Consider the following 15127-nt stretch of genomic DNA (forward strand, 5'->3'; position numbering starts at 1 on the left):
AAATATGTTTTATTAATTTTTAACATACATCTTAATATTTGATAAACATTGTGTTGTCTGGGTTAGTGTTTAAAAATAAATCAATAACAATTAATTTCTATAATTCTATAGTCCATATAATAGCTTTACTTGATTTCCTCTTCTTCCAATAATATTCTCTTTTGCCAACTTGAAATTAATACAGTTCTTATTTAAATAAATGACAATTAAATATAAACATTTTTCTCATGTTCTTTTGTGACCCCTGTTATGAATTCATGAGTGACAATCTTGAACAAGATCCAAGAGAGCTGGGATTAAAACAAAAACATATCTCTTGGTAGAGGAAAGCTACATGTCAAAGAGACTTTTACTTTGAAACTTGACAAACTGTTTGACATCCTCATTTGCAAGTGTCAAATTGTTCTGTGTGCCAAATTCGGCTGCCTTGCTGGCTGCAAAAAAGAAACTCAAAATAACTGTGCCTAAGGAGATGAAGATACCATTGAAGGACCTTGCTTTTGTTAAAAATCAGAGAGACAAGATTACTTGTTTTAGATCGCACCAGATTGGTTTGCCAGATATGCCCAAAGAGAAATGACTAGGCAAAAGGCAAAAGCAGCAAGACGATGAGAGACAAAGCCTCACTAAATATAAGCAGGAAAGTATTCTAGACATTTTGATACTGACAAATGAAATAATTATCTCTTATAATGAAAATGAAGGAGAGACTGATGAAGATGAAGAGGAATGTGATGGAAGTTATGAAGAGGCCTTAGACCAGCGGTTTTCAACCTGTGGATCGCGACCCTTTTGGGGGTTGAACAACCCTTTCACAGAGGTTGCCAAGTCCCCTCCCCATTGTCCGGACTACACTGGGGGGGAGCTTCTCGCCGGCGGCTGGAAGGCAGGTGGGGCAACTCTGCCTGAAGCGCTCCCAGTCGCGCCAATCCAAAGGCAGGATATTGGTGGGGGGCTCCTGTCCCATCGCAGCCCTCGAGTCTCTCTGCCTGAGCGGCCCTTGGTAGTTCACCGCTCCCGCAGGCTTCCGGGAGCGACCGTGACACCCTCCAGCTGATCTGTGGCCCCGTCGGCGCCTGCCTCCTCCAGCTCCTTCCCCCGTGGCAGCAACGCCCGCTACTTTGCCTTGCCGCTTCCCCTCACTCTGGGCCAAGAGGGCGGCAGGGCTGTGCGGAGCAAGCGAGGGAGCCTCCTTCCCTCCAAGTGTCAACGCTGCAAATATTGTATATTCTTGCTTTTGACAATATGCAGAATTGTCTGGTAAATATGGAGTTAATAAAGAGCAGAAGGGGCATTGGGGATAAAACCCGGGAAAGAAAAAGGAAGAAAACATTTGATCTTCACAATAATTGGATAGTGTGAGATATGGCAACTAATTTAGGGAGGGAACATGCTGATAATTTAACTGCTCAGAGGAAGAGAACTTAGATCCTAGCATCCCTCCGTTGTGCCTGTGCTGACATTTTGTAACAATAAAAGACTTTTAGGAAAATAAATGCCTGGAAGTTCTTTGGAATGTTTCATTAGCCAGAACCACAACACCGAGCTTGACAAGCCAGCCTTGCCCTTTTTGCTCCTTCAGCGATGATTCTGCCTTTTAATGCCACTGGGGGAGAGGGACCAACCCCCGCCCCCACCTTTACTGCCGCCGACTGAAGAAAGTGGCAGGTGAGAGCTGTCGCTTGCCTGGGGAAGCCGGCGCACTTAAGAGACGGGCGGGTCGCCTGCTCACTCGCTTGCACCAGCCAGCCAGCCGGCCAACCTGCTCGCCCTTGCTTTACTTGGCAGATAGATAGGCTCGGGGCTTTCGTGGACTTCCATCCCAGGTTCTCCTCTAACCTTTGTAGGCTGGCTGGGCTGCCCAAGCCTCCCAGACTGCTTGTACCCAGTCAATAACCTCCACAACAGAGGGTTGGAACTGGTCAAAAGTTCTGCACCTCCAAATCGATCCCCAATCGGACAGAGAGGGAGGGAGGGAGGGAGGGAGGAAGAGAGGGAGAGAAAGAGAAAGATAGGGAGAAAGAAAGAGGGAGAAAGAGAAAGAGGGAGAGAGAGAGAGAGAGAGAGAAAGAGAGAGAGGGAGAGAAAGGGAAAGAGAGAAAGAGAACTAGAGGGAGAGAGAAAGAGGGAGAGAGAGAGAAAGGGAGAGAGAGAAGAGAGAGAGAGAGAGAGAGAGAGAGAGAGAGAGAGAGCGGGTAAGAGAAAGAAAGAGGGAGAGAGAGATTAAATTAGTAACATGGTTCTTAAATGAATCTGGTTTCCCCACTAACTTTGCTAGTCTCAAGGTTGCAAAAGGCGATCACATGATCCTGGAAAATGTGTTTGTGTATGTGTGTGTGTTGTAGGGGAGAAGAGAAAAGGTCAGGTCTCCCTTCAGAGCCATAGATGGAGCAGCTGAAGGTGTGATTTGGCACCCATGCTTCAAGACAAAATTTCATTTATTTGTAATTAGAAATAAATTTTTCACAATATATAATTGCATATTGTTTTTGTGATTATGCTTTAATTATATTTAATTTGTAACAATGAAAATATATCCTGCATATCAGATATTTACATTATGATTCATAACAGTAGCAAAATTATAGTTATGAAGTAGCAATGAAAATAATTTTATGGTTGGGGGTCCCCAAAACATGAGGAACTGTATTAAAGGGTCGCGGCATTAGGAAGGTTGAGAACCACTGCTTAGATCAAACACACATGTTCTCCACTTCCAAAGAAAGACAGAATACAATAGATTAGAAATAACAAATGTCGCTATGCAAAGCGTAAGATACGGTGTTGGTCTATGTGCCACTGTTGCCATTACAACAGCCACCTTTATAGATGCTGGCTTGATCAACAAAGAAGACAAGAGACTTGTTGATCACAGTAAAGTGAAGACAGCCCAGGAAAAAAAAATGAAGTCCTTAGATCAAGAATTTGATGAGTTCTGTAAGAAGGACAAAATAGAATGCATCTTCTTCAACGACCATATAGATGCAATTAAAGTTATGCTGAAAGCAAACAATTCAGACCAGCAATTCTCCAATACCATCAAAGAAGAATATTATTCTGTGTACAGTGAGCTGGGTGGAAGATATCTTTTCATTTCACTCCAGAGAAAAGCTCAAAAACAGGAAAACCTGCTCAAGTGAATGCAGATAATCTGGTGTATTTCATGAAGAAAAAAGGTATTGACAAAAGGCTTAAGGCCATTGGAGGAGATTCTACGAATGTTAATACTGTCTGTGAAGATGGTGCCATACTCTAGGTAGAGGTCAAGTTTGAACAGAAGTTGATCTGGTTGGTGTGTGCATTCCACACAAATGAATTACCCCTAAGAGACTTAATCACAAAATTAGATGGGAAGACCTTGTCTAACAACAAATGGGCAGGTAAAATTGGCAACACACTAGACACTGCAACAGAACTTGACATTGATCTTTCATTCATCAGAGTTTCATTTGATGAGCCTCTCATTTCACTGAGTGACAGGGTGGTAAAGGATCTACTGATCAAGCATATGGATATAGGTTCACACAAACAATAAGGACAGATCTAGCTCTTCTGGAAATTGGCCCCATAAGCGATTCACATTGGTTGACAACTGCAAATAGGCTTTGTCGAATATGAGTTTCAAAACATAGCTTTAAAGGCAAAACTCTCCAAACTTTAAGAATGATTGTGGAATATATCATTGGTATGTACTGCTCTTGTTGGTTCAACATCAAAGTAAAACATTCCTGGATTAAAGACCCACCTCATGTATTGTTCCAGCTGCAGCAAGTCAGACTGTAAAAGAAAGCTGTATTAGATCGTGTTTTGCCAACCATTCAGCGCTCAGCATGGTACGCTTTCAATGAAATGGTAATCCAGATACTCTTGTGTTCAGATGAAATTCAAGAGAGGAGAGCTGGTGTGCAAAAGATCATTGACTTGAGAGATGCAGATGATGATGATGCACTGGGAGATTTTACTGTATATGCAAGAAAAACGCCTTTAATCAACGCCAGAGCATCCACTCTTCTGCAGTTGGTTGACTGGTCTGAAGGTGTGTATGAGCCACCTTTGTCATGCAGATGACTACAGAGGAAATAAAGAAGTTCATTGATGAACCAATGCAAGTACCACAGTGGCCCTGTCATGGCCAGTCAATAGAGAGAGGTGTGAAACAGCTCACAGAGGCAGCAAGTAGAGTATATACAAATGAGAAACATGAGAGTTATATCAGAGGCTAAGAGGCAAGTCAACGGATGATGTCAGAGAATGAATCAAAACAAGATGAAACTCACTTAAAACATTTTTGTAACTCAGATAATTGCTTTCTGATGTTAGTTTATGATTGCATGGATGATTTTTTTTGCTTAGCTAGATAAGATTCATGCAGGAAAAAACCTTTAATTTTTGTAGTACAAGGTGTCATTTTGAGAAGATAATGTTAACAGTATTTGGGTTGCAAGAGACTTTTGTGAAATATATGATCAGACATGGATTTACCAAGCTAAAAGTTGTGCAATTGCAAAAATAATAGCAGATTTGAATTCTTGGTGTAAAAACACATATTTTAGAACCCCTCACTGAAAGAAATTGTGAATATTAATTTTCACCCATTAAATGACATGCTCTAGTGCATGTACACAGACACACACAGAGACACACACACACACACACACACACATTGTTGATTCAAAAATTTTATATCCTAAGTATTAATAATGCAGGTCCCCAACCTCCAGGCTGCAGCTTATTACCGGGCCATGGCCTATTTGGAACCAGGCTGTGCGAGAGGTGGGCTGGCATGCATGTGCACATACAGCTTGATCCACACGAGTGGCGGGCCAATGTGCAGTGCTTGCATGACCTGGTTTTCCTCCTCCCCCCAGCCACAAAGGCTGGGTACTCCGTCTAAAATTATTTATTAAAATGAATATTCTTGTCATAGAAAATATAAGTCTTTTTGTGGAAATACATTTTCTCAATTAGCCTTCTTCAAACATGCACCTTCCATATATGATAGTGATGGCAAATCTTTTAGAGACCAAAAACTGGCCCAGCCCCTGCTCCACCCCCCTGCCCCACCCCCACTCCCCATCTCCCACCTCGCCTGCCTGCAGGGCCACTCACTGCCTCCAGGGCCCGCCGCAGATCACTCAGGCAGCCCAGCAGCACTATGATGGTCATGCCCTCTGCCCGCACCCTGCAGCATCAACTGTGCACAATGGGGTGTGAGGGCAGAGTCTTGCCTACACTGCCTGGTTGCCATGTCCTTGGCTGCGCTGCTCCGTGTTGGCCACGCTCAGGGGTGTTTCTCCTTCAGGGGAGCTGCTGGAGAGGAGGCGAGGGGGGAGACGGGGCTAGGGCAACGGCATGTGTGCCCACAGAGAGGGCTCTGAGTACCGCCTCTGGCACCCGTGCCATAGGTTCGCCACCACTGATATATGATATGAACTTTTCTCTATGTTGGTTGGGAATTTTGGGAATTACAGACCTAACTAATTTGTAGAGTATCAGATTGAGAAATATATTGAGAAGATATCATAAAGACACAAACAATTATTGTTGAACTACTAGGTGGAACAAGAAATGATGATCTTTTCCAGATACATGAAATCAAGAGGAAATGGTACTTCTTTGTCAAAGACATTCTGATTGGAGACAATGAAAATTCAATGTTCAGTTTGCTATTTAATTACTTACTCCTGCTCTAGTTAAACCTGTGGTAATCTGAAGTAATTACAAACTATGACTTTTAATAAGGTCTATCTGGAGGAGAAGGAGGAGGAGGAGCAGGACCAGGAGGAGGAGGAAGTCATTACTACTGACAATGCAATTTCCAGCCAGACATAAAAATCCAGTGTATATAGAAATTTACTGATTCCATATTCTTCAGTTAGTAATTCTTCAGGTCAAGTCTGATGGCAAGATAGCAAGAGGAAATTGCAGCATAGCTTTGTCTGTAACAAGAGATTGACTAGGATACAGGATGAATCTAATGAGGCGAAAACTGCTAGTACGGTATCAGCTTTAGAGATTCACACTTAAAAATGATTATATTGATGTGGATTAAACATAGAATGGCATTTATTATATGCATACTTGATTTTTTAAAATAAAAATGAATTATTGATCAAAATGGGAAAAAGCAAAGATTAAAAAAGGACTATTAAACATTGTGCCTAATAGAAATTCAGTTACAGCTTTTTTGTTTTTGCTGAATTCAGTTTGGTAGCTATAGGCATAGCAAGCTGTAAATAGTGACATAACTATTAATTCCTCTATTTCCTATAAAAATATGATCTGTCTCAAAGGCAGAATTAGTTGCAGGAATAAAGGTAGCTACGTCAACATGTGGGAATCTCAGCTGTTACTTCAGTATACGGCATACTTAGTGTAACATCTAAGTTTTTTGCAACAATGTCAAGCCTGAAGCATAACCATCATTTCATAAATAAACGCAGTCTGAAAAAAATGGAAGGGTAATTATGATTCTACATTTATAGGGATTTAGGATTCTCAAGGTAAAGCACAATGGATTGGTCATGTATTATACTAGGACAATTTTTTAAATAATATTTATTGACTAATTCATAATTCACACAACATTATATTTGAACCAAGTCAGTATGATATATAAAGAGTCGCCAAATTTAAAAAAAAAACCTTTCCCATTCAGAAATTTTCCTTCACTCATTACTCTTTCAGTATAGTTTCTTATCTTGTAAAAGCTAAGTTGTAGTCCTGAGCTAAACATTAGAGATGAATATAACAAAGGGCACCATTTTCAATATTTCATGCAACTAGGATTAAAGAGCAACTTAGATTGAACAGAGGCTAAAAATAAACTTAAAGCTGTTCAGCACTTTAATGTCTGTTTAAACATTTAACTAATATAGATGGGCTTAAATACAGAATTTAAAGTGTTTCAGAGAAATATTTTGCTGCTGAAAAAGATTTTTTTTTCCTCAACAATAAATACTGTGAAAAAATGACACTCTTTTGCTATTGCGTCTCTAGAAGAAATGCAGGCAGTTTGTTTACTAGCTTTTGATTAGAAAGTTGCTTTGCAGTAAGGCAAGACAGAATCTATATATTTTCTGTGCTGCCAGATTAAATTCATCCTGACTTTGTTAGAAAAATATTGCTTAATAGAATAGAGAAGCTGGCACATAAGAAAAAGAACATTTTAAAAAGGGAGTACAAGAAAGAGTTTAAAATGGTGAACCCTGTACTTTCACATACAGTACTTTCAAGAGTAGAATTTTGATGGCTATTCACAGCACATTTGAATCTCTTCAGCAAGACTGAGACACAGCAGAATCCGCCTTTTCTCAGCTATCAGTTCCTCTTTGGGGATCTGTCCCAAAAGTTTTTTGGCAAAGATGATCAGATCTTGCATGAAAAGGCCAACTGGTGAACGTGGAGCCTCAGGGAGACATTCTAAGCATCCACTTTTGAAACAGAAGTTGATCTTCTTATCCCGTTTCATCCCGGGAGCCCTTTCTTCAATCCAAGTCAGAGGCCTTAGTTAAAGCAAAAAGACTTTTTTTAAATAAGAAAGAAACCAAACTTTTCAAAGAATTGTGTAAAAGAAAACCATTTGTCTTGCTGTCACAAAGATGGCAAAACTGTTAACATTAATTCCTCCAAGCTTTTGAACTTTATGTAAAGAATTGCCATCTGTACTATTTGTACTATTTGAATATATAGAACTGCTATGGTTTATTGCCTTTATGTTTAGTTGTGTGTTTGCTTGTGTGCTTTCAATAGCAGGGGAGAAAAAAGACTCAGATTCTATAGCCTTGGATGGATAGGAGTATATCATGCATTTGCCAAGTAATGTATACTGAAGATGTTCTATGAATTACTGGTTTTAAAACAAAGATATTGCCAAATTAGTACAGTTATGCCTTTGTCAGTGGGAGTCATGAACTGGTCACTGTAGATCAAGCTGAAACAAAATCATAAAGTCATGTCACAGTGATTAGTGAGCCTGAATTGTAGTTGGAACCCAGGGACCAGAAAGCAGATAAAAAGAAATGATCTAGAATCTACTAGTGCAGCTTTAAAAATATTATAAAACAGTCACATTCCTATTTTTTTTTTTTATATTGGAATCAAGATATGTTGGGATTGCAATCTATTTTTGTTAACTGGCTTGAAAGACCATAAATTGTGAATATTTTATTAGGAAATAGAGAAAAGAATGCACAATGATAACATACATTTTGAAAAAAGGGCATCTCATCACAGCAGGCTTATCACAAAGTACAGCAAAATACTCTATGATGAAATTTCATGGGTATTTCATGGGCCACTTCTGATTCCTTATGTTTGTGGGAATATTAATTTAGATGTGATGCCTCCTTTAAAACACACTGCAAAGTTTACCTTTCTCCAAAGACATTTTCTTATATATATAATTTTTATTAAATAAATGTTTCAAAATAATAAAAAACATACAAATTTTGAAAGAGAAAAAATAAGGAAACGAAAGTAAGTGAAGAAAAATGGAAATGAACAAGGAAGAAAGGAAATGAAATAAAGAATAATATATAAATAAATATTACTAACTGATTTTTAATAGTCAGTAATAAATATAGTTATTGTCTTTTCTCTAATTAAACAAGACAATTTTGTCATCTCTGCTAATCCTGTCATTCTCATCAGCCATTCTCCATGTTGATTTAGTCTTTCTGTTTTTGTGCATTTTGCAGTGCCCTCACCAAAAGAATACTTTTATGTTCATCAGTCACTCATGTTAGATGTTGAAATCTAGGCTTCTGTCATAGTTACACATCCATAAATAAGAGCTACCAAATATTCAGTAACTGCAAATAGATGACATCACTGAAATAGTGCCAGTAGGAAACTGCCATGGAATAGAATAGATTTGGAGATATATATGTGTGTGTGTGTGTTTGTGTGTGTGTGTATACACACACACACACACACACACACACATATGTGTGTGTGTGTGTGTCAGCCAAAAGCTAAGAGGGTAATATGACATTTGGAAACTGTTTACATGGATCTTTATAGGCTGTACAAAGACAACATAGATATTGTTGTCCTAGATAAGCTGGCCACAGATCCTGCAATATTCAAAACACTGCTTTGTGTATATGTTAATAAGCAATTCATCATTTTTTTAGTGTTGGATACTTTTGCCCGTCTCTTAGCACCTCATGCTAGTATTGCTTATGTTTCATGGAAAGTGACTAAATAGCTAATTTTTATTATTTGAGTTTTCTGTTTGAACTAGAAGCCCAAACCTTCAAAATCGATACTGTCTTTTTTTCACTCTTTAGGTTTGCAGAATTATTACAGAATTAAGTCAAGTCACAACTGGCAGAGTTCCAGTGCTAGGTTTTCAAGTCTAGATCTAACAGCTCTTGGGTTTTTATAATGAACTTCACTTTTACCTTACATTTTTTCTTTTCCCTTAACCTGCCCTACTTTCCAATTATTTTCATTTTTCTCTCTATTTTATATTTTAACAAACTAATAAAATTATATCTATAAAAATGAACTTCAAATTAAACCCTGCTTAAAAAGGTTAGCCACAATGAGCTCAATGGGAGTGACCTCAGAATAGATGTATAGAATGTTGAAGATCAGATATTAGGTGTCAGTCTGCTAATTCTTTCTCTGTAATGAATGGTTTGCACAGCTCACTAGAGCAGGCTGAAATAAGATTCTATATTTTTTTGTTCAGGAACTTGTGTGATCCCAACCATTGTTCTATCAAATTGAATGAATCAGGGAATCACTTTAAACCATAACATAGTTGCTTTCCTTAGACACAGCATTCCATTTGAATATAGCAACTGTGTTCTGTTAATCAGGGTTTAGAGTTACTATGTTGTATGAACCCAATCAATAAATAGTAAAGGCAAAAAATGTAGGGCAAAAAATGCATCAGGAAGAGGCTCTTTCATACAGTTTATCAGACAAAATTCAGGGAAAATAGGGTGGGAGATTTTGGAAAACCAGGCATTCTTAGTCACCAGACAATATTGCCTGGAAACTGGAAAAGAAGAAAGCCAGCAGGAGGTTGTGAGATATCCAGTGTGATCAAAATAGCTGTCAGGCTTTAATGACAGTCAAACCCAGAATTTTGGAATGTATTATAATATGGTTATGGCATTAATAAAATTTTGGAAGCCTGTCAGAACCTTACACAGATTTCTAATATAATGAAGGCAGATTTGCTTTGCATTTCTTTCTCAAACCTTTTCTTCTGAGGACTTAAAAAATATTTTTCTCTGTCTCGCCTTTCTATCTATTCTCTTCCCCTTCCAAGAGTCAAACTAAGCATATGGTTGGATCTAACTGTGATAAATGCCACCTTATGGGAGCGTGTAGTTCAGCCAGTTTTGAAAAAGGCAGTGGTTCATCCCCTCAAGACACATTCTTGGTGTGACTTCCAGGAAAAAAATAGTGAACTGAAGACTATGATGGAATGAACAGTCAGCAAGTAGAGCGGTTTTTCTCTGAACAAGGAGAGGACTTGAGATCATCGACATGTGCTCCAGGCTGTTGCACCTTGTGAGAAGACTGAAAGATAATGGTTTTTAGCAGATTCAGAGCTCTGGGAGTTGCGGGAATAGCCATTTAGAGCCTTCAAAAGGACATTCAACTTCCATACTTCCTTTTCTGATTCTTTTAAAAATTGGTTAACTACTTTGCAGCTATTAGGAAATACTTGATAAACAAATTTGAAAATACTAGGTGAGTTTTCTTGAATCCTTAGTGAAAGACGTTTTAAATATGACTTAAATAAACAACAAAAGGGTAATTAAAACTTTGAAAAATTACAAATATAATATTTTATTTTATTTTTTATTTTATTATTTTATTTATTTTATTATTATTTTATTTTATTTATTTGCAACCCATCTCACTGCAAGGCTGAACTAAGGGTCTAGATAGATTTGAAATAAGATTTTACAATTAATTATAGGATAACATATTCATTTTTATGCATCTTTCAGCTGGGGTGGAATTTTTTTTATATTTAATATTTTATTTTATGTTTAATGTTAAATGTAGTTGTAGTTGATTTGGGAGGTTTTTTGTACACAAGGTTTTTTTTCTTAAACATCTTAAAAATTACAAGGATTACAAAATTACAAATAACAAACTAAGAATTTTGTTTGGTCTGGATTGTTTCCTATATTAGAGTTACAAAAAACAACTTGTTAAAGATTTGAAGACTTTTGTGAGATGGACAAAGAAAAATGAAAAGAAAACAAATTCTAAGGCATTATTTGAAGGAACTAACGATTAAGATTGTTAAAAGTAAAAGCAAGCAGTGTAACATTTGTTTATCTGATCAAGACTAAAAGAGATATTTATCTCTGATAACTCTTGACAGAACTTTGCTGATCAGAACTTAACAACAAGGTTTTAAAGATTTGTTTATAGAAAAAAGATGGGACATGGGAAAAAGTAATCATTTGCTGTATTTTAAGAGAAGATGATAAGTTAATAAATTGTATATACTTGTGATAAAGGGAGAAATAATTTCTTTATAAAGTTGTTTTCTTTTTCTTTACTATATTTTTATTTTTATTTCTTTTCTGTTTTTTTTTCTTTTTTTTCTTTTTGCAGATCAATAATGATTGACATTAAGGGTACCCTTTCAGGAACTCGGCTACAGATGCTGCTCCTCGGGTTCAGTTAAACTTACTGCTAAAGTGGCAATTTGGCCCGAGTCTATGAACATTTTATGAACTAGAAGTCCTGAAGTACAAATGAAAGAGCATGGAATAAATCAAGTAGAACAAAAGTGGAAAGTTTAAGAAACAGATCATATACTGCCAGGGAAAACATCAAGAACTAATAATCTGACTAGTGGAAAAAATACAATAATAATTACAATAATGAAAGATCAACTTTATTCAAAAATTATTTACTAATGACTAGCAAAATGATCTGGTCTTAATTTGAGAGTGTATTAGAGTTGGGCTGCTAATAAAGTCAAATGAGTGGATGGATGGATGGATGGATGGATGAATGAATGAAATTCTATACATCGTAAGGTTTTTGCCAAGATAAAAATATTGTTTATCTAATGATGTATCATTATTAGCCAGAATAAAATTATTTTGATTAATTAACATTTCTAGTGCTTAACAAAACCAACCTTTTGTTTGCTGTCTGAAAATGTACTGTCATTCTGAAGTAGTTTTTTTCTTTCTGTTGTTCTCTTGTGGCAGAAGTGACAGTGAGATCTCCAAAAAGATCCACCAACCAGGTGAGGCGAGCAATGCCACTAAAAGATGGAAATCCTGAATATCTTTCATCCAATGGACCCCCTTTAGGAATAATAAAGAAAACTTAAATCAAAAGCTGGAAAAGAGAAGATTTTAAAATATCTTCAGACAGAATTTATATTATAAATGACTAGAAAATATGAGGCGTGATCTACATATATAAGTAATAGATTGAACTGTAGTATTTTAAGTTATAATTGAGGAATACAGAATATCATATTATTCTTTATTATAAATATTTATTTTTCATAGCAAACAAAGAGTATAGTTGTCCTCAAAGGGCTGATCTGCAATTTTATGTTCACAATAAATACTATTCAAAATATCTTCCAACTAACCCTTTCTCTACCTTTAATATGAAATGACTCAATCCATTCATGACACAAACCTAGATATACAAATGTTTTTCAAATCAGGGTGATTCATCAAAGACATATGAAGTCAAAGGACTAACCTGTGAAATGTAATGTTCCCTTCACAAGCTCCTTTCCTGACACCTCTTTCTTCAGTTGTTTGTATTCCTCTGTTAGTAATTCAATATGTTCCACATGGAGGATCTTGCCTGACGTTGAGCCAATTTATATTTGGACAGGTTACTTGTTATGGTCACAAAGCAATTAATATTTAAGAATAGCAGAACATTTCCCAAAAAGAGTTGTCACTACATTGATTGTATTGGGAAGTTATGAAAGAAATTGTATGTTTGTAATTTCTTGTCTCCTGGTTGTGAAAGCCATAACTCTTTAGATAAGGGACTAGTAATTTTTAGGAAAGAGGCAGGAACTAGCTGTATATTCTGTTGTCCTGCATCAAGATGCTATATTGAGAGAAAGAAAAGCAACATTTCTCATATTCTCATTTTATTCAACTATTGATAAAGAACCAAACAGATTTATGATTGTATTGTCCCAGAATGTACACTCAATTTCCTTTTCTTCCATTCAGTCATGCCCAGTTCTCAGAGACTGTGTCAACAAATCCCTGCAGTTTACTAGGCAACATTTTTCAGATGTGGTTTGCCATTGTTTTCTTCCTAGAGTTATGAAAAACTGATTGGTTCAAGATCATCAAGCTAGCTTTGTTCCTAAGGCAGGACTACAGTTCATGGTCTCTCAGTTTCTAACCTAGTGTCTTAACCACTACACAAAATTGGCTTTCTTACAATCTACATTACGAAGTCCTAAATTCCAAAATGAAAAGTTTGATTAGAATCTTCAGATTCACTCAGTAATACAATATCCCTATTTAGTATATGAATAGAACTGAATCCATTAAGGTTAAAGATGCTTAGGTTCCAAATGGATAACAGTACTTAGGATGCTACCTATTATTTAAAGTTCTATCTTAAACAATTCTGACTTTGGGGGAGAGAGGAAAGAGGAGATTAAAAAAAATAATGTGAGTATCAACATTTAAACAACAGATGTAGATTTGTATTATATATTACCTTAAATTAAACAACAGATGTAGATTTGTATTATATATTACCTTTCAACTCTGCCAACTCCCAAAGTTCATGAGCTCCCTTTGCAGACAATGCCAAAGGGTACTCAACAAGGACATGCTTGCCAGCCTCTAGGAACTTTCTTATAGAAAAGAAAAAATATATATTTTATACTTCCCTTAGGAAGATGAAAGCAGTGTATAGATATCCCCCAATTATTATCAGCAGTTTTGGAAAATTATCATATCTAAAGCCCAATTTGGCCTTTAAACACATTTAAAGCCATAACTGTAGATACTAGACAGCATGGACCAATATTCATTTATTATACACATGTAAATAATGAAAGCAGTTCCCAATAAGATGCATGCATATTTATTCTGCTGCTTTTCTCACTACCATAATTTTGAAAGCTGGGAAAGTGTACAATTTAAATATTTTGATATTTGATTTGCATCTGAATGTAAAGCTTAATATTTTTTTCAGAATTTGGTTCTAAAATGTAACTGATGGATGCCTAGTTATCAACTTAAATTATCACCAGTTTGATAATGCAGAAAATGTTAGTGGCTTCTATTCTGTTTTCCACTAGATAAAAAATCTGTATACCTTGCCAATAATGAAAATAAGGTAAAAAAAACATGCACGCGTGCACACACACGCACTCACATCTATACACAAATAATACAACAACCTCATCCAAGTATTTTTCATTTTAACTCTATTTTAAATCTTTTAATGGATACTATCAATTGTATTAATAGACTGTAACTATAGGAAAGCTATAGAATGTCCAGATTCTCTAGAACATTGTAAAACTTTTTTGCAAATAAATAATAGTTTGCTGCCTTCTAAAATTTTGGCTTGGTTATGATATTATTTGTGTCATTTTTTAAAATTTTGATCTCCCCCTTGGCTATCTTGCTGTTTAGAGTGGTAATTAATTAATGAACATTCTAATGGCATTTTGATATCAAGAATTCAAAAGGCAATACCTTACACTCTCAATATGGTTTTGGTTATCTGTACTGATGATGGCAGCATGGACCTCTGGGTTGTCTAGAGCTTCTTGCAGACTAATTTGCTTGACTTGATAAACATCATCTAGAGATCTTCTAGTTTTAGCAGAAAAAGAAAGGAACTCTGAGAAAGACTTCCATGAGAATTCCCAGATTATAAAACAGCACCAGGAGAAGAAGTATTAACATCTTAATGCTTACATCTAGGAAGTCCTAACTGAAATTGTCTTTCAAGTATTGTTTCAATGTGTTTGTTAATTTTGATAATATGATCAATTGATGCCTCTCTTCTTTAACCTACTGTCCTCAGTTTCAAGATCTTGTTCTGAGTGATCCATATGTTGTATGAGGTTAAAATATTAACGAGGAATAAGGTTTCTAACAATAAACTTCTCAGGTTA

General features: G+C 36.4%; 1 protein-coding gene across 5 annotated transcripts in view; it reads right to left on the minus strand.

Moving 5' to 3' along the window:
- Positions 1 to 6456: 6456 nt before the first annotated feature.
- The window catches only part of BLVRA (biliverdin reductase A), a 41026-nt gene continuing 32355 nt past the window's right edge, over positions 6457 to 15127 (minus strand). For 3 of the 5 annotated variants that reach the window (XM_039336684.1, XM_039336683.1, XM_039336685.1), the window contains 5 exons: positions 14703 to 14822; positions 13752 to 13849; positions 12718 to 12825; positions 12134 to 12305; positions 6457 to 7505 (listed from right to left, as the gene is read on the minus strand). In XM_039336684.1, the coding sequence (XP_039192618.1) occupies positions 7253 to 7505; positions 12134 to 12305; positions 12718 to 12825; positions 13752 to 13849; positions 14703 to 14822 (751 nt within the window). In that variant the 3' untranslated portion in view covers positions 6457 to 7252. The remainder of the gene's footprint in view (positions 7506 to 12133; positions 12306 to 12717; positions 12826 to 13751; positions 13850 to 14702; positions 14823 to 15127) is intronic. The other 2 variants (XM_039336686.1, XM_039336687.1) reach the window with 2 other exon arrangements.

Source organism: Crotalus tigris, unplaced genomic scaffold (assembly GCF_016545835.1).
Source record: "Crotalus tigris isolate CLP2741 ecotype Arizona unplaced genomic scaffold, ASM1654583v1 scf7180000017666.379230911805:20528666, whole genome shotgun sequence".
In the NCBI taxonomy this organism is placed as follows: domain Eukaryota; kingdom Metazoa; phylum Chordata; class Lepidosauria; order Squamata; family Viperidae; genus Crotalus; species Crotalus tigris.